Genomic DNA, 18,413 nt, shown 5'->3' with positions numbered 1-18,413 from the left:
AAATTTGGAGAAAATAATTCCTTCCTTGTATGCCAAACCAAAGGAAGGCGTGACTTTTTGACTCTTACTTTCTTCTTCAATGATAAATATTTATTCTCTGTGTTAAGTGAATATTTTCTTTTATTTTTGCTTCCGTACCATGTGCAACATGATGGCTCAGTAGTTATGATTTATCATCTATAAGAACCATTGGTTCCAACAGGAGCACTCTATGAGAAGAGCAGTGTGTCTTTTGGGACTGTATTCGTGGGTTTGCTCTGTTATTGTTTTGATATTTATATGCAGCTGTATTGCTTATTTTCAAAAATGAATCCCAGTGGTTAGTTCTTTTAATGTCTCTGGTATGTCTCGTTCGCAGTATTTCAGTCTGTTGTGGGGTTTGTTTTTTTTGTTTCAACATTTCCTTCTATAGATACATTTCTTGTAAACTCATTTTACTTGGTTGAAAACAATCGCAAAAAGACTGATGCTGAATTAAAAAGCAGCAGTCTAACTGCAGTAATTAATAACATGGAAGAACATACCACAAATGTTTGGGGACAGATGTTCTGTTGTGGTTTTGAGAGCTTGACACCAAAAAAGTGAAAGGCTGAAGAACAGTCCACTTGCTGTAGTCCATCTGAAAGGGAATATTCCTTCCAGGTGCATTTGTCTGATCATATTAAAGATTTATACAAAAATTATTATGAATGGAACCACCAAATAAAGCTTTGTAAACACAAGCCAAATCAGAGGACTGTCCCCATTTTCCCTCTTGGACATCCTTACCATATCTAAATTACTCACAGAACGCACTAAAGCAAGCTGTAGTCCAGATTATTTTATGATGCTTCCGTACTGGGAATATGAGTCTTCAATCTCAGCATTAAATAAAATCTCATTATATTCTTTAGTTATATGGGGAAACTCCTATGGGAGCATAATTTAAAGAATGTGGAAATATTATTTAATATATAAAGTTCGGAAGCATATCTGGTCATTACCTATCTTTAATCCTAAAAATCATTGACATTTTCCTTTCGAATTGAATTTGTCAGATTAGCGAGGATATCCTACTGTTAGAACAGCAACTGAGACTGTGAATTTAATATAATCCCTGAATCATCATAGCTATATAATTCAAATTGATAATTGAATTTGCGGTTCCATGCTCTACTTTTAAAATTACATAAAGTGAAAACACCAAGTGAATGTTTTCACTTCGGTGCACTATATTCAAATTACCTCAGAGGTATAGGGATAATGTACCTAAGAAACTACAAACAAACAAAAAAACCCCCCAAAACAAAAACACAACAAACCCCACAATACAAACTGATGTAACTGCAAATATTACTTCCTAGAATATGATTTGATGGATTCCAAAATTGCTAAATACGTGTCACATTACTATTTTATTAAATATCTCAAGTTAACAGTAATATGTTCTAAGTATAAATTCAATGAATTTGGGTTAAATCTAGCAACAGCGTGAGCTGAGAGAGAAAAGGAAGCAGCGTTTGGCATGTTTCATTATGAAGTATACTTTGTATTTAAAAAGTATGCACATCATCTAAAGCAAATAGTTACAATAAAGATGGATGTAGATTTGAGATATCCAAATATATTAGTTATGTAGAGTCTTCATTAGAAGTATTTTAAAAATAGACTTTTCTTCAAAAAGGTATTTTTTTTTAAGTACAAATTTGTAAGATTAACACTATCAGAATTCCTAGTGAAAACCATTAGAGGAATGATAAAGGTTTGCTTATCTCTGCTTTGCTTTAAAGGTATGTTAATCAGACTGCCAAATGTATTTCAAAGGTTGGAGTGCTGTCCTGAATTGCCAACATCATGGTTTCCAACAGCTGCCACAGCCGATATATGCTAATCTAGTGTTCATTTGTAGCACTGTCTATAAACGTCAGTATGAAGGTCAGCCCTCCGCTCTATTCATTTTTTGGCTTCCAACTGTGGCCTTGACAGGAATAAATTTCATGTTACTGGTGACATTCCAAATTATGCCCCCGTCTAGTAGATCTAGATTACATATTTCAAAACTTCTGCAAAAGAATGTTTTCTGAATTGTACCTTGGAAAATATTACATTTCCAGGTATCGTTGTTTCAAATAAATACTTTATTTTTGCCAAGTAAATCACAGGATTTCAGGAGGGGGAAAAAAGCGACTCATTCCACAGTGACTATTTTATCTTTCCATAAAATGCGATTTATGTGTAACATTAAATATACAGAACTACTTGCTATGAACTTTATTCAAAGACACTTGCACTATACAATTTACAGAAATGATGCTTTCGTGGAAGTTCATGCTGTTGTTGAAGACAGTAATCCAGGTGAAATGCAAACAATCTTGAGTCAAAACCAAAGTATTTTTTGTACATTTATATTTGAATTTTAGCATGGAGATGAAAATAAGTAAAAAGAGTTCCTGTATTACCTTCAAATTTGTGTTTTGTTTTCTTTTAAAGATAGGACACTTATTCCTGCAAGTCGCTTAGATTGTTCTATTCCCCTTGTCCAGGAAATTAAATAGTTACTGGAAACCTATTTATTTCTCATGTTCATTATGCCATTTCTTTTTGCCTCTTTCAAGTTTGATCAAACAAAAGTAATGGACCCTAATAGCCAGTTATTAGATGACTTCAGCTCACATTCCATGTTAAATGTAGAACCTTGATAAATAAATTCCTGCATACCTTTTCATTACAGTGCTCCTTTTCACATTACATTCCTATGCTTTGCCTGAGTAGTATGACTGTGTATCCCCTTTCTTGCTCTTATATCTAGTTCTTCTTCCATGCAGTAGTTCAGCATTGATTTATTAATAATATGAAGAAATTATAAAAAAGAATGTTAAGTTTTGCAGAGAACTAAGTTGGTAAAGTCATAAACTGACATGAAAGTTACTGCATGAGTAATGAATAACAGCATACAATTTTGAAGCCGTTCTTAATGAATCTTTAAAATGTTGTGGTGGTTCTTTATATAGTGGTATTATAAAAAAATTGCTGGATAGTATTTTTGGTTTTAATTCTCTTACTATTTTCTATGAAAATTTCAAAGCAGAGTTGGACAAACCATTTTGCATTATCTGAACTTTAATTAATCCAACTGCATTTAACATGCTATGCTTGTTGTGTTATCTAGCTCTTTTTATCTTGAAGTCAGCAGGAGTGAGAGCAGGATTGAGTTCTAAATACAGAACTGCAGTTGAAGGTCAAAGTAAGTATTTGTGTAAATAAAAGGTCAATTTCATTGAAAAGTGAAAATCCCATGGCAGATCTTCCTGAACAGATAGAACATTCCAGTTGTATATTTTCACTAGCCATTCAGTAATACTCAAAACAGCCATGAAGACCTATGGGGACAATACAATCTCAACCAACACACAGCTCTGCTGCTTCACTAGCCTAAGCCTTGTTAGCTGAGGATTTTTGTTGTAATACATCTGTAAAGATCCATTTGTGACACACAGAAGCCCCATCACTCTGTCTCATGAGCATGGCCGTGATGGTACCTGGTAAGGTTAATGAGGACGAACTTGATTGTGTATTAGAAAAGCGATTCACTGTTTCATAGGCACAGGAAGCATTCAGGAGGGTCGGTGTCACTGCAGGTTTCCAGTGTTACTGGAATCAGCCTTCCTAAGAACGTTCCTTTGGGACTCTGTGCCCATGGAGCCTCATAGCCGAGAAAACAAAGTTTTCGATGAGAAATTATTTGGGCTAAGGGTGTAGTTCTGAGTGTCATCATTCTGCTTATCTCTAATACCAAGCATGTATTATTTCAGGTATCCCATTTTAAAAATATATATTTTTTAACTTGAGTGTTTTGCAAGTGTTGATTTTGATATATTTTCTTTTTCATTTGTGTTTCAACAAAGTTGGGCTGCATACCTCCCAAAAGTCAAATCACCTTCTCCTTAGGGTTATGTGCGCTTTAACTAGCCCTTAAATCAAATAATATTGTTATAGTTTAAATAACATCAAATTGACAAATCTAAGTCATTGTGCCAAAAAACCTCTGAGAAAGAGTAGTACAGATCTGGGGCAAAGCAGTCATCCACTTCAGAACGACATAACGGGATGTATGAGGTGAGGGGAAAAGAAGGTGTCATAAATGCCTTTGAAAAACGAATTATTTTCTGGGTCCCGTTCCCTTTAAAAATGAACTTACGCGTGGTGTCGCTAGAGGGCAGAGTAAAGGCCGTGGGGGTGCATTAACTGCATTTCCGTACTTTGTGAGAAGTGTGCTCACCCTAAAGGCCTTTCTGCCCTGAGGGCGTCTGCTCCTCTCCAGCTTCCCCTCAGGGCGAGCTTGGTCTGAGGGCGGCGGGGCCTTGGAAGCACCGCTCCCGGGGAGGTTTACGTTTCAGACTGGAAAGGGTTACGTGTCCTACTCATATATTGCTAATAAAGTAAAATTTAACTTTCATCAATGTGTGTTGCCTTTCCCCGTGCCCGCCCCCCCCCAGCGGCGGGGGTGGCTCAGGCCCCCTGAGGAGAGCCCCACCGTCGGGTGCGAGGGCGGCCGTTGGCGGGAAGGCGGCGCCGGTGGTGGTGGGGTGTTTGTGAAGGGGCACCGCGGGGCCGCGGCTCCATGCCCCGAGGACGGGTAAGCTGAGCGGGGGGTCTTGGTGCTGCTGTTCCTGCTGGAGAATAACCTGCCTCCTCTCCGCTAGAATTGGGGGAAAACAATGTTTTTGGTTTTGTTTTGTTTTGTTTTTTTAAAAAGCAGTTTTCCAGTGGAGCCTAGGAGGCCGCAGTGCTGTTAATAACCTTGGGCCTGTCCCGACCCAATGTCTTTCCTCATTTTTATTATGTGGGGCCTAGTCTCCCACTTTTCATATGGATCTGTTTATGCAACACCCCATCCAAATTCTGGAAATCCTTATTTAAACTCGCAGCCAGGCTGCTTGCCTGTCAGTGTAAGAACAGTTCCACTGTGCTACAGCTCTGTGAGGAATGTATGTTAATGCCTGGTGCATCTTTTCCATCAGTGCTGCCTTTTCCAAGTCTGTTCTGAATCCAAATGGAGAAAAGAAGTACAAGAGAGTTTCTTCTCCTTTTCCTGTGCGTCTCCTTGCATTTCCACTTGTTCATACACCATCGCTTTGTTTATTTGATGCTTATTGCATTGTTTGTGTCTGACTTCCAGTGCCTTTCAGCCTACAGGTAACTACAGAGGAACATTCCCGGTTTGAACCTGGGGTGGCTTTCCTGGTTTAGTTTCTTCTGATGCCTCAGTGCTAGTTATGTGTTTCTGTAGCCATGGTAATAATTTTTAGCTGAAAAAAATAACTAAATGTGTAGCCAACAGTAGAGTGCTTCAAGTTGCAAAATTTATCCTCAGTAGGAAAGTTTTAAATCTTGCCTTTCACTTAGGAATCTGAACAAATATGTAAAGCATCCATACTTACTATTTCTAGTAAGATCTCAGTCATGTTGTCTTTCATGTTCATGGTAAAGGCTAACATGAAAAAAGCTCTAATAATATTTATTATATTATAGTATATTTATGTGCCCTCCTAAAGCGTTGCTGTTTTGGTTTCTTATGCCTTTTGCATTCAAGTTTTTATCACTATGCCATGGTCTTCTAATGGGCCTTTAGAGAAACATCATGCATCCTGTCTTCTGTCCTGCAAAGCTGCTGTACCTGTTGATCATGTATTAGACTGGGTACCAAAAGAGAGGGAACATCTGCCTGGTCTCTGCAGCTCTGGAGTTTTGGGGATGCTGTGACATGGGAAGGAGACCTGAAACTCTGCGTCCTGGGGCAAGGCTGCTCCCTCCTTTCTCCTGCCGTTCCTGTGGGAGCTGTTCCAAACCTGGTGCTGCAGAGACATCCTTACACTTAATCTATAGCAGGATGCATGTATATACACTTAGGAAGTTGTTCTAATGATGAAACATGATATTTTTTTTCACTGTTACCGACATGATCTATGACGCTCAGGCAGAAAAGAAACAATTTTCTTGTCATATTATGTCCCGTCGAGATAATAATTCCTTTCCTTTTGAAGCTTTGCCATAGGGATCCCAAAATATTTAATAGGATTGTTAGTGTAAATTGTGTTGAGGAATGGTTTGTAGAGGGAAAAAGTAGTACTTCTTGTCAGGCACATTTAAAAGAAGAGAGAAGGAAAAAAAAACCAAAACAACACAAACCTTCAGGCAAATCAGTTCTTTCTGAGTATAAAGAAGGTATTTCCGAAATGTTGGAAATAAAGTTAAATATTAGTAGTCCCTGAACTTGGTGACACAGGAGATTGCGTTTCCTCCTCCTGCTGCCATGTTCCTAATCTTTTGGATTAGATCTAGCCAAGAGAGCAATTTATTCCCCTTAATGAGACTGTCATGTAAGAAACGCTCCACAGCTCAACTTGGTTCTGAATGATGCTTTTATAGCAGACAGCCTTCTTGAATTGATAAAACTAAATTTCACAGATCTTTAGATTTCTCACGTATGGGTATGGTTTTCTTCAATATGTTCGTCAGTGTAAATCTGTTTAATGTTGATATTCTGTTATTTTGGACTGATCACTTACTTGATGGTACTGAGTCTAATTATTTCCTTGTTTTACACTTGCTATAGTTATTTCACAATTATAACTACAAACAAGTAGCAGCTGCCACATCGGAATGCTAGTTGAGTACATCCGCCCTCTTTGCAGCGAGTGACACGCTGCAAATGAGTTGTGAGAACTGCAGTTGCTGCTTATTTTGTGCTGCCAGAGTACTTCAACTGGACGGGGAAGTTAGTTGGAGCTCTCATTGCTTCTGATACCTTAGTCTTTGCACAAACGCGTTTTTAGGAAACAATTTAATTTTTATTCCATGGCTTTAGCTGTAATTGCCGTGCATCAAGTACGAAGACAGCAATAGTTCATTATGTTGTCGACTAGGTGGCAGTATGGTGTTTAAAACGAAGGTAAACTGCTTTTTAACTCAAAGACGTCTAGATTTTTCTGTGCCTGTAAAATTGTAGTAAATCTGTGTTCTGTTAATCCCTTGAACAGTTAATGTCTCTATACTAATAGGTAAAAGGACGCTGACTAAATCTTGAAAAAATATTAGGATTGAAAGGTTAGGGAGAAGGAGAATTTAATCCCCAAGACAAACATGTTGTAAGAAGGTACACATTTTTACAGTCCTAACTAGAGTGCAACTGTCTTACATTTTCCTCTTAATTTGAGCTGAAATGAGTTAAGATTTTTTTTTCCTGCTAATTTTTTAATAATCTTTTTTACTTGTGGTTGAAAAAAATCTGTCATTGTCTATGGTCTTACCATAGTATTGTCCTATAAAAGACAGATACAACATACTATGTATTTAATTTTGATTACAGAAGGCAAGGATCCTGAAAATGTATTTCTGTGTTTGTTAGACCGACTAGCCAACTTATGTGATATGGAAATTTTAAATCACCTGGTTTTGAAAAATGCATGGGCTGGCTAGCTTGTGAAAGATTGCATATTTTCATCAAAAGAATTCAAATTACTGAAGGGAACCTCTTGTAATGGGGGAAAAATGCAGATCCCAAGTGATGCAGTACTTGGACAAGCAGTTCCAATTTCTTAAATTTCATCCAGAATTCAACATGTAGCTAATACAGACTTCAGACTAACTGACAAAACCTGCTTAAATAAAACCTTTGCTCTTCAAGTTACATTTACTATAGCTCTGTATTTGATGGGAGCAATCTTTACTGGTTTAGGATCTAAAAAGCTGAATTTGAGCACTGTGATAATTGCTATTATCTCATAAAAATCGAGTATTGGCAGATTGAATAAAAAAAGGCTTTCAGAGGGACTTTCCCATATACTTTCTGGGTCATCAGTTTGGTCTTCTCAGGAATGTGTTGTTCAGCTTTCCTTCGTGTTTTTTTGTTGTCATGTGATGAGTATACACATATAGTGTGCTTAGCTGTTATATTTATATGGGTTTGAAACACAGATAAAGATGTTAACCATATCACCATTTTTTATAATAACTCGTTTATCTGTACTCCCTAACTTCATTAACTCCCTAGCTTCATTAACATTTTGAAACAGAGTTGGATAAAACACCCAAACTTTTAGGGAAATGAGAAAAATGACAAACAACCCAGACCAGTTACTTCTTGACCAAGCAAACCTCACAATTCTAACAGCTGAGTTCTTTGTCCAATATTTTTTCCACAATTTTATCAAAACCTGTAACTTTGAAAAGAGAGAGAACGCCAACCAGATTGTCTCAGATTACTAGTATCTAATGATGGTTTTGTCAGAAAAGATTCTAAGGCATGTTTTTAAGGACAACTGTTGTGCTCTATTAAGGAGGTAATGTTGGTCTCCCTCCTGCAAAGGACACAATACTTTCCTGGGTTTTGACAAAAGCAACTTAAGAAGTGTATAGATTCCAGAATGAAAAATCTTTACACTTATCTTGAACTTAAACAAATGCCATTGAATTTAGTCCAGAAGCTTCTAATATCATAGATAAGGGCAACTTGATGTGACTAGGACTATTTTTTGTTTGGAAAATAAGAAATAATAGCAGGTTCACAAATCTGTTCCTTGGATAAAATGTGCTGAATTGTGGGATATTCCATATTCTATGGAATTTTAGTATAAATCAGTATTTATTTAGAATTAATATCAGTATAAAGTGGTCCTTTAAAATAAGTCCTTTGCATTGACAGTACTACCTGATTTATGGTAAAATTGCAATAAATCATACAATCTTCTGCATTTAAAAACCACAAGTCTGCCCCATCACTCCTCTAAATGATTTTTGATTTAAGATGACGTGACTACAAAACCACAAATATTAGATTTTTATTTATTTTCTGGTTTTGAGTCTTTTTAAAGAGTCCAGGTCTTGATACTATATTTTGAAGAAGAATGTAATTCCTTGTAAATGAAAACCAATATACTGGTATATTAATCTTAGCTTTTTTTTTTTTAATTCTTATAAGGTTGGCAATACACTTTTGAAAACTGAAAAGTTTGGTATTTTTTGAAAATTGATTAGTTTCTAAACTTTTAGAAGACTGAAGGAAATATCATTTTTGTATGACTTTTAGATCATCATGATAACAGACGATGATGGGTAGATAGAGTAGTATTTTTAACAAAACTGTAGAGGAGCATCTTTAAAATATGAGTTGCATGGTGGATTCCCTTCTAGGAAGGAAATATATCTGTTAATAGCAGTCTGTTGGATACAGATAGAAATTAAACAAAACAAATACCTAAACACTTCACAAAAGAGGGCACTACCTCTAGCAATTACAGAAATTATGTATGTGTGAATGGAGCCATTCTCAGCTACAAAACAAAGCAATTTCCAAAGGACACACAACCTAAAAGGAAACAAAATAGAGAATTAAACCAACACATCTCATTCAAGAGTGTGTGTTACATCCTGTATCCACCATGTGTTCCTCATGGGCAGTATACACCACTATCAGCACCTGAAAGGAGCTCCCGGTGTAGTCCTAACCTGCCAGCAGAGCTTTTTCAAAGCTCAAATGAGTTGCGTCTTCTGGACCTGTACAGATGAATTGTGGGTGGGAAAATCCAGTGTGTTGGTTGGCTGCGGGTGATGTCTGGTGTATTGAAAGGTAGCTGTTTTTCCTAAAAGGTAATATAGGATGGTATATATTCTTGTTGGAGAAGTATTATAACCTTCTATTGAAAATGAAAAATAATTTAATTTTCTATACACCCCTAAATTGAAAAATGGTTTAAGAGAACATCAAACATAACTGTGTATAAAATTTTTTCAGCCTGTAAAAGTTTAAAAATAAATAACCTTACCTACCAAAAATCTCTGAATCTAAAATGGTGGTGGGGGGGAAGCACCGATTGTGATAGGGAGAGTGCTGTCTTCAAATTTTTTCTTTATCCAAGTGAGCCCAAGAACTTTAAGATGCTGTAACTCTCTTGATCCACTAAAATAGGTGTTAACCCACTTAAATATTTACATGATGGATTCTTAATAAGTTAGTGGTTCTTACATGACGTTGCTTCTTTTAGATTTCTTGTCTGTTGTTGTCTCTACATAGGCAATGTACCAAGTTGTCTTATAGTCCAAATTTTATGGCACTGTGTGCCAGTAGGTTATCTTATCATGGAGGAATCCCATCTGGCTTATGCAACCAAGGTGTGAGACAGACATGATGGTTGGAATCTGGAAAATGATGAACACCTACCTTCCCCCCCTGCCCCCAGTGCTTTTTGATGAGCTCTTCCTAGCATAATCGTGTAGTCTAGGCTGTTATGCTCCTTTGGTACAGCTGAAGGCTTGTTTTCTAATTTCTGAACTTATATGTAAGTTATAACTTTATCAACTTATACTAGAATTTAAGTATTTATCCCTTTTTTAAAAATTAAGATAAGAATGGATTCAAGTAAAATCTGGTTTTAGTTCTCCCCAAAAATGCAGGTATTTGAACAGTATCAAAATGATACTTCCTTGGAAAGTGAAAATGTATACGTGAGACTTATTATCTTGAATTTTATGAACCAGACAGTGCCTTTAAATGTATTTTGGTCTTTAATAATAATAAAAGTAACCTTATCCTGTGTGGTGTGATTACATATTTATTTTTAATACTGATAACATCTTGTATAAAACTCAGTCATACTATGCCATTTCTGCATATAAATATTTTTTAAAAGAATTTGATTTAAAAGTGGACAGTATTCTTGCTGTTAAGTTTAATATAACAAGAATCTGGAGTGTACTTGTTTAAACTGTAATCTGATTTGTTGGTTCTGCAGCATCATTAACATCTCAAAAATACAGTAGTAACATATTCAGTTTTAAATTTTAGCCCTTGACTAGACGTAACTATATGAATGTGAATGTATTATGTACCTGGATTAATTTATTTGGGTTGCATAAACTTTTGTTCTGTTTTTCACAAATAGTTGCAGAAGTGTTTCTTGTAGCTAAAATGTCAGTTTTAGTGGGCTGCATCTGAAGCACAGGGGTGATAGAGTTGATTCTTAATTTGTGTGTCGGCATCTGATGGGAATAGCCGTATTTTTATGGCCATCACTTTGATCAGAAGTTATTAGACGTAAGCAGGTAAAGTTTCTCCGCTAATATTTTCATTCCTGTATTTCACCAAGAACAGAAATTGAACAGAAAACAGAAATTACACGTCAGTGTAATTTTTCTGGAGGTAATGCAAACACTTTAGACTATCTTAAGGCAGATGTTTTGTCTGTTTCTTGTAAGTACGTACCTGTGAACAAACAAAAGAAAATCAATCATTATTTATCAAGGATGATATGTGTTTAAAAACTGATTCAGCCTACATTGAAATGCCATAAATTACGCTATTTCTAAAAAGTCACTCAGGGTGTTGTAAAAAATGTACTTGAAGGGGTTTTTGTTTAAAAAAAAAAAAAAAGTTATAGAATTCTGCACACATGCAGTCTTCAACCGTGTTAAGTCAAATAACAGGGGGAATGTATTTCAAAATAGTTTTTTAAAGGTATTGCTATCAGTTGCACTTCTGGTGTTCAAGTGTTTTAGTTAATATCAAAACCTACAGTTGTTATTGTGGTAAAATGATAGTGTGAAATTGATGCTGTTATAGTATAACAATAAGGACGTGACTCATGTATTTTATGTACACATGCATTCAACTGTAGTGACAAATGGCTTCATGCTGTGTGATTAAATGCATATTAGCATTTGCCCTAGGCATTTGATTATTACCATCTTTACTTCATTACATTACCACACTGTATGGCCATATAATTTATAAGATAATACAGACATCACTTTGTTGCTGATAGGAATTATTCTGTTTTATGGATGGTGTCCTTTAATTTTGCCTTTCATGGATTATAAAATTGGTTAATATCTGCTGAAGTGAATCACTGGAGAAGCAAATAAAGATGTTGGCCTCGGGTCACAGTGTCATTTGTGATACTGGCAAAATCTTACAGCCTCATTTATCCCTGTACATGATTGATAACACCATGGGTTAAATGGAGAAAGCTTTGCTTCCATTAAAGGATCATCATGAATGAAGACCTCCCACTTAAAAGTCAGGCATGATGAGAAGACAAGAGACTATCTACAGGTCAAATTAAATAACTTAAATAATTTAAGTGGAATGACAGTGTAATTTGTTCATTCTGTGTTATTACCCTGACCCCTATCAGGCTTATAGGCTAACTTACTTTCTAGTGTAGGGTATTTAAGATGTAATTTTTAATAAGTGCTTTTCAAAGATACGAAGACCTTTATGACACTTAAAATTGTGTTAAAATGGATTTTATAATGTGCTTTTTAAAAAGTAATTTTTGTCCTTATTTTGCTAGACGTAAAACAAGTAATAGGAAAGCAAATGTAGTAAAAGCTTCAAAATAGGAACTTTAATAATTTTTTACTTTAACTTTTAGAATGTTATGTCATGTATGCGCTAGATTTTTTTAATTATTTTTACAGGTATTCCCACAAATACTGGTTGTTAAAGTAAAATGCATCTATTTGAGAATGTCTTTGATTGCCCAATGATTTTTTTTGTATTTTATGTGTCAAAGGACATTTATTAGTTATCCTATATCTTTACAGTAGCTCTAGACAGTTATATTCATGTGTGATATTGAAAGTAGGCATTTTATCAGTACATGGCTGATATTTTAAAGTATTTAATTTTGTAACTTTATGATTATATTTTATGGTTGGGTTGTTTTTTTTTTTCTCGTCAAGCATAGTGTAAACTATTTGGCAGGTAACAAAGTTCTTTGATCTCTATGTGGTGGAAGAGACCACAGAGGTGTCTTGCACTCAACTCGGAGGAGGAGGAGAGGGAGCTCACGTAACACATACTGTACCTTGCAGTTTTCAGCTTCAGGCTCTGAAGCATTTTGTTGCAGTCTTGGAAAAAAGCAGTCTGAGTACAAATTGCCCATGAGAAAATAGTACTTTCACAATGAAGGGATGGGTGAAGACTCAATGAGCTTCACTCAGAGAAGCCTTTATCCTTACTGCATTAGGGAGGTGAAGTCTTGTTTGTCAAGTGCTCCTGCTGGGATCAGTGAACTGAGAGAATGCCCATGGATGCCTGAGGCCCATTTTCTTCCATCCCTCAGAGTACAGCATTGGTTTGAAAATATCCTCCAGACAAAGTAATTCTTGGATTGCTTCTGTGATGGGAAAGAAAATATCAAGCCCAGTGTGCATCAGTTAATACATGTTCTTCTACCAGTTCACTTGAATGGTTATTTCATAACCAAAGTTCACTCCAAGCGTACCTACCTTTGTAGGATGAAGCCCAGAGTCAGACCATCCTTTTTCTGTGTCAAGTTTTTCACAAGTTTTTCACTCTTATTTTCACCCCCACCCCCTCATTCACACAGGCTACTAGCATTCTCCATTTGGTAACGGTACTGTCTTGTAGAAATTCATCACTGTAGAATCCCCCAACTCCGGACCTGTAATGTCAGCTCCAATAGAATTGGAGCATGCATCATGTCTTAACATTATATTTGCAAAATCTTACCCTTCAGATCAGAATATGGCATGATTAAAAGTGGAATCAAATGACTCTGTGCCTAACCTATTATGCATGTTAGCATTTTTATTATCTTTGTAGCTATGATGACCTCTCAATACTTGATACAATATAAAAAGTTTATATTTTGGGGGGCAGGGGAACCCACAAATCGAAAATTAGGCCTAAACTGTGTCTAAAATATATGCAGATTGGCCGCACGATGCCTGATTCACGTTGGCACATTGACACAACAGACTTGTTACCTGAATGGTACATGTTTGTACATGGTTCTTGTTCAGACTTACACTCACTGCCTCTGCAAAAGTCCTTCAAACATACACATTTTGATGCTGACAAAAGAACTTATATAAATATTTCATATTCAACAGTTCAGTAGTAGTTATATCATTTAAGATGAAAGACAAAAATTAGCCTGATTTTCCTTTTTAGTAAAACCATGGTTTCGGTAACTTAGAATAACTTTTGTGGTGGGGCAACTGAGCAGGGAAACAATCTATTATCTGTGACCAAGCAGCTTAAATTTGATCTATGTTCGGGTTTTATTTAGACAACAGCAGAAAAAGTGGTGAGCCCTGATTTGTGGTTGTTATGGCCCTGTGATACAGACCAGGTCTCTGTTCTTCCTGCAGGAATTCCTTCCTGAGGGTTCTGTGGCAGTGGCCAGGTCAGTCATAACTCCTGTGCTCTACCTCTTTAATTCTTAGTCCAGAAACACACATGGGATGCCTCTAGGAAGGGATAGCATTGTGTATTCTAGTGGACTGGTGGAAATTCAGTCTCAAGTACTAAAAAATACAATCTGAAGAGTACAGCTGAAATATGTACAGTTGTTATCTTTTTGTAAATCAAATGCTAAGTGTTGTAATCATCTCTGATGTCACTAACAAACGTGCTTTGTCTCTACACATAAGGGTCATATGTTAGATAACTCCTTGCTTGATAATAGCTGATGTAGATAGCTTAGACTAAAACATTTTGATACTTGATCTTGTGGGAACAGAACCAAAAAGTTTTCTTGTTAAAATTCAGAAGCAGAAACTGTGCATATTACCTTTAGTTCATAATTTCAACCCACTCTGAAGGTCTCCTTTAAAATTGAGCTTAGTCTTGTGATTTTTTTTAAATCTCGAAGGTAGGCAGTTAATTTTTCATGGCCTGATGTGTTAGTTGCAGTACCTTTCTGTCAGTGCAGGGCAGTAGCTCTGGAAAAAAACCCTGTACTACTTTCTTTTACATGCTCATCACGTTTTTTGTTTAAAACTAAAACCAAGCGAAAAATAAAAAGGAAAAACAAATGAATGTGGTGAATTATGATAAAGCTGTTTTCTTTTACAATATTGCACGTTAATTTAAAATGCAAATATGGTTAATGGCTAATATAATGGCTGTAAGTAGTAGTTTTACTCTTTGCAAAAAGAATTTGCTTCCACATTTGCAAGTTTTGCAGTTTGAATATTCTCTTAAAGATAAACTGGAGAGGAAATACACGTTATTTTTTTTTGCAGAAACAAGTTCAAAGAATGGATGAAGATTTTAAAACACAGGCACTTGACTCTACTCTTCAAAGTCCATCAGAGACATTACTTTCCATTCGACTGTTAGACTTTAAAACGAGTTTATTGGAGGCAATGGAAGAACTGCGTATAAGAAGGGTAAATATGTATATGTTGTTTTTTGGTGTTTCTTTGTCTTATTTCTGTCTCCTTGTATGTAATCTTATAAAATGCTGCATAAGTGTGGGTAAACTTCATGCTATATTTTAAGTAATTCACCGACCAGGATTTTGTTTAAAAATGTCATGGGTTTAGGCAGTGTCTGTATTAGAAATTTCTCTGTAGCTAACACAAAGGCAACAGGGTTGCATGGGAGTGAATTTGGCTTTCCTATGGTAACGTACAAAGTTGCTACAGCTGATCACCAGGCTATTGACAAAAATGATCTACATTAAATTTCATTGTAGTTCTCTTTAAGAGCAGCCTTTGATATGAAAAGGAAAGAAAGAGAATCCAAGTCATTGCCAAGTCCATAAGCCTTTCTCATTTCATAGATTGATTTACCATTTGCTAGAAAGGCAGTGATTTTGACTTATTTTTGTCTGTTTACTTGTGCTTTTCAGAATTACCTAAGAGGTCAAAGAGCTACTGCGATAACCAAATCCACTTTATTTCACCATTTTTAAATCGCTAAACTGTTAAGCTAGAGCCCTACAATAATAGCGTATTGCGTATTGGGAGGGTGGGGGTGTTTTGTTTTTGAAATATGAGTTGAATCATCTTGCAGTATTAAGGTAAAATTGTTTCTGCGCTGTTGAAGGCAGCTATATTTTGCTGTGGTTAATTTTTCAGTTACATTTTTCTGTGGTTACTTTTTCAGTTGTATGTGTGTAAACATTTGTTTCTCTTTCTCCCCTTAGTGTTTCTGAACTGTTGTATTTTTTGAAAGACCTAAAGTATATCTTTCTGCATTTGATGAATTTGACCTGTTCAGATGATGTGTATTATTACTTTTGAAATATTAGTATTGATGACATGCTTGATTTATGCTTATTTTGATCTAAGTTAAATGCTATAATCCTCTCTTTAAAAACCATAAACAAAAGAATGACTGCCATAAAAAAAAAAAATCCAAGAAAAAAGCTGCATGATCCTACTTTCTTGGTGCAGTATTGTTGAAATTCATGACAGTCTGGTCCCTAGACTTTTGTTACAATGGTAGTGTTTAGTGTAGTCTAACTATTTTTGTATTTAAAAAAAAAAAAAAGACTGAAGACTTTAACTTTTATAATAATAATTGGAGTGTACTTTTCCTTATAAGATCTGTTAGCTGAATTCCATTTACATCTTTACCTTAACTTTGCATTTTTAATGCACTTGATCAGAGCTTAAAATGTTTATGGAGTGCTATGAGGTTTCATCTTTTGAGATTTTTTGGTTTTGTTTGTATTGTGTCTGCTATACTGCAAGAGTAAGTGATTGTGATTTTTATATAAGGATGCCTCAGGAGGGTGAGCAATTTTTTGGCGTAAAGGTATTTTTAGTTTCAAAATTGATGCTAATGCCAAAAGCCAATTCCATAGTTAAGACATAGCCCTAAATTTCTAAAACATCTGTGCCTTCCTTTACCCTAAAAAAAAAAAAAGTGGATGTTTGCCTGTTTCTAGTTAGAAATTTACATTAAAAAAAAATAAAATTAAGCATTTTACAGCTAGTCAAGTTGAAATCTTGAAGTATCCCTGAATGTGTTTTTTACTTGCTTTGCTTTAGCAATCAGTATAGGGCTGTTTGCTTAGTATTTTTGAAATTTGGAATATAAACGTTAATATTTTGAACAAGCAAGCGTTATAGAACAACATGGACATGCCCTTCATTTTTATTTTTTTAAGTAGAACTCTATATGTATGTTTTTGCTTAAAAAAAAAAAAAGCTACAAAATCTTCCCCTAATTTTACCTCTTAATGTCTTACACTCAACCAACATGAGGTTATTATGTAAATTTATAATCAGCCCTGAGAAAAAGGTAGTGCATAGACCAAAATACAGTGCTAACTTGGAGAATGCAGTGCTTGTCTTGCACCGTGATAGTTTTTCCATAGACAAAAATGAAACACACTACCTTAAACTGTGTCACCTAATGCATAAGAAAGTGAAGTAAAAGTTGAAGTTCTGCTGGTTTCTTACTACTTTTGCCACTTCCCTTCCAAGTTGCTTGTGAGGCTCACAGTAGTTTGATAGCCTGATGGAGGCGGTATAGGCAAGTATAGTGAATTTTACTCTCAGTTTTGTCTTTGACCTGTGGCTTGACCTTAGACAAGATATTTTACCTCTGTTTGCTTCTGTTTCTCTTCCTATTGTTGGTATTGCTTGTCACTTAGACAGGAGTCTCTTCAGGACAGGAACTATCATGTATTTTGAGTTTAATAAACTGCCTTGAGTGGTTGGTTGTACTGCAGCATAGCTTCAAATTAATAAAAATAAATTTGTAGATAAAATTATCTGTGCAAAGCTAGATAGACAATTAAATATTAAAATATTTTGAGACTTGATACAATCCATACTTGTTATTTTAAAGTAGAAATTTAATTTTTCTGAATATGCTTATTTATAGAAATGCATTGAGTAACTTCAGAGCACTTATCTGTTTTTCACTTTCCTTGGTTAAACATATAGCTGTAGTTAAACTCTCAAATTAAAAATAATTTAGAGGAGTTGCTCATAATAAGTGGCTGTTCTGCTATTTTACAGATGAAATTCCAGTTAATGGTAACTGTGGATGTTTATTCTGGAAAACGCATTGCTTAAATTATTATACTTGATACAGCTTCACTTTATTCCTTTGGCTGTTCATAGAGTCTTTGTTCTTAATATGAATTGACTTAATATGAATATGTATGTAATTAGAAGCTCCAAAAAAATGGTATTACTCTTTCCCCCACCCCTCAGGGATTACTTCACACTCCAATAGAGTTTGAATGTTCTTCTATTTTTTGCCAGTTTAGCTTTCCCACTCATCAAGTCCCATCAGCCCAGTGATTCTTTTGTGGTGGATATCCCATTCACTTTGTTCAAAGTATGTCAGCCTTGCTCTGCAATCACCTGAGTTAATTTTATTGAGTAATAAGAGATGATCCTTTTCTTAAGGGATAAATATAATCGATTTTGACAGTATAAAGTTGCAGCATAGTGGGTCAAATTGGAAGTCTTTAATGCTTCCTGAAGTACAATGCATATAGGACTACTGTCCTTAGGTTTAAAGATAATGTTTACAAGGACAAGAAACCATATATATTGTGTATTGAATTATTTTCTTGTCCTAGATACAAAAGAACCCATCCTTAGCCAGAAAAGCATGTAAACCTAGAAATCAAGGAAACTCTTCCTTACTTCCA

General features: G+C 35.5%; 1 protein-coding gene across 2 annotated transcripts in view; it reads left to right on the top strand.

The window, feature by feature from the left end:
* CCDC73 (coiled-coil domain containing 73) overlaps positions 1 to 18,413 on the top strand; it is an 85,368-nt gene that overhangs the window by 12,533 nt on the left and 54,422 nt on the right. For both annotated transcript variants that reach the window (XM_054199334.1, XM_054199335.1), the window contains exon 2: positions 15,034 to 15,180. In XM_054199334.1, the coding sequence (XP_054055309.1) occupies positions 15,049 to 15,180 (132 nt within the window). In that variant the 5' untranslated portion in view covers positions 15,034 to 15,048. The remainder of the gene's footprint in view (positions 1 to 15,033; positions 15,181 to 18,413) is intronic.

Source organism: Rissa tridactyla, chromosome 4 (genome assembly GCF_028500815.1).
Source record: "Rissa tridactyla isolate bRisTri1 chromosome 4, bRisTri1.patW.cur.20221130, whole genome shotgun sequence".
Lineage (NCBI taxonomy): Eukaryota > Metazoa > Chordata > Aves > Charadriiformes > Laridae > Rissa > Rissa tridactyla.
Note: the sequence above shows the minus strand (reverse complement) of the source record. Positions and strands in the feature narration are given on the sequence as shown.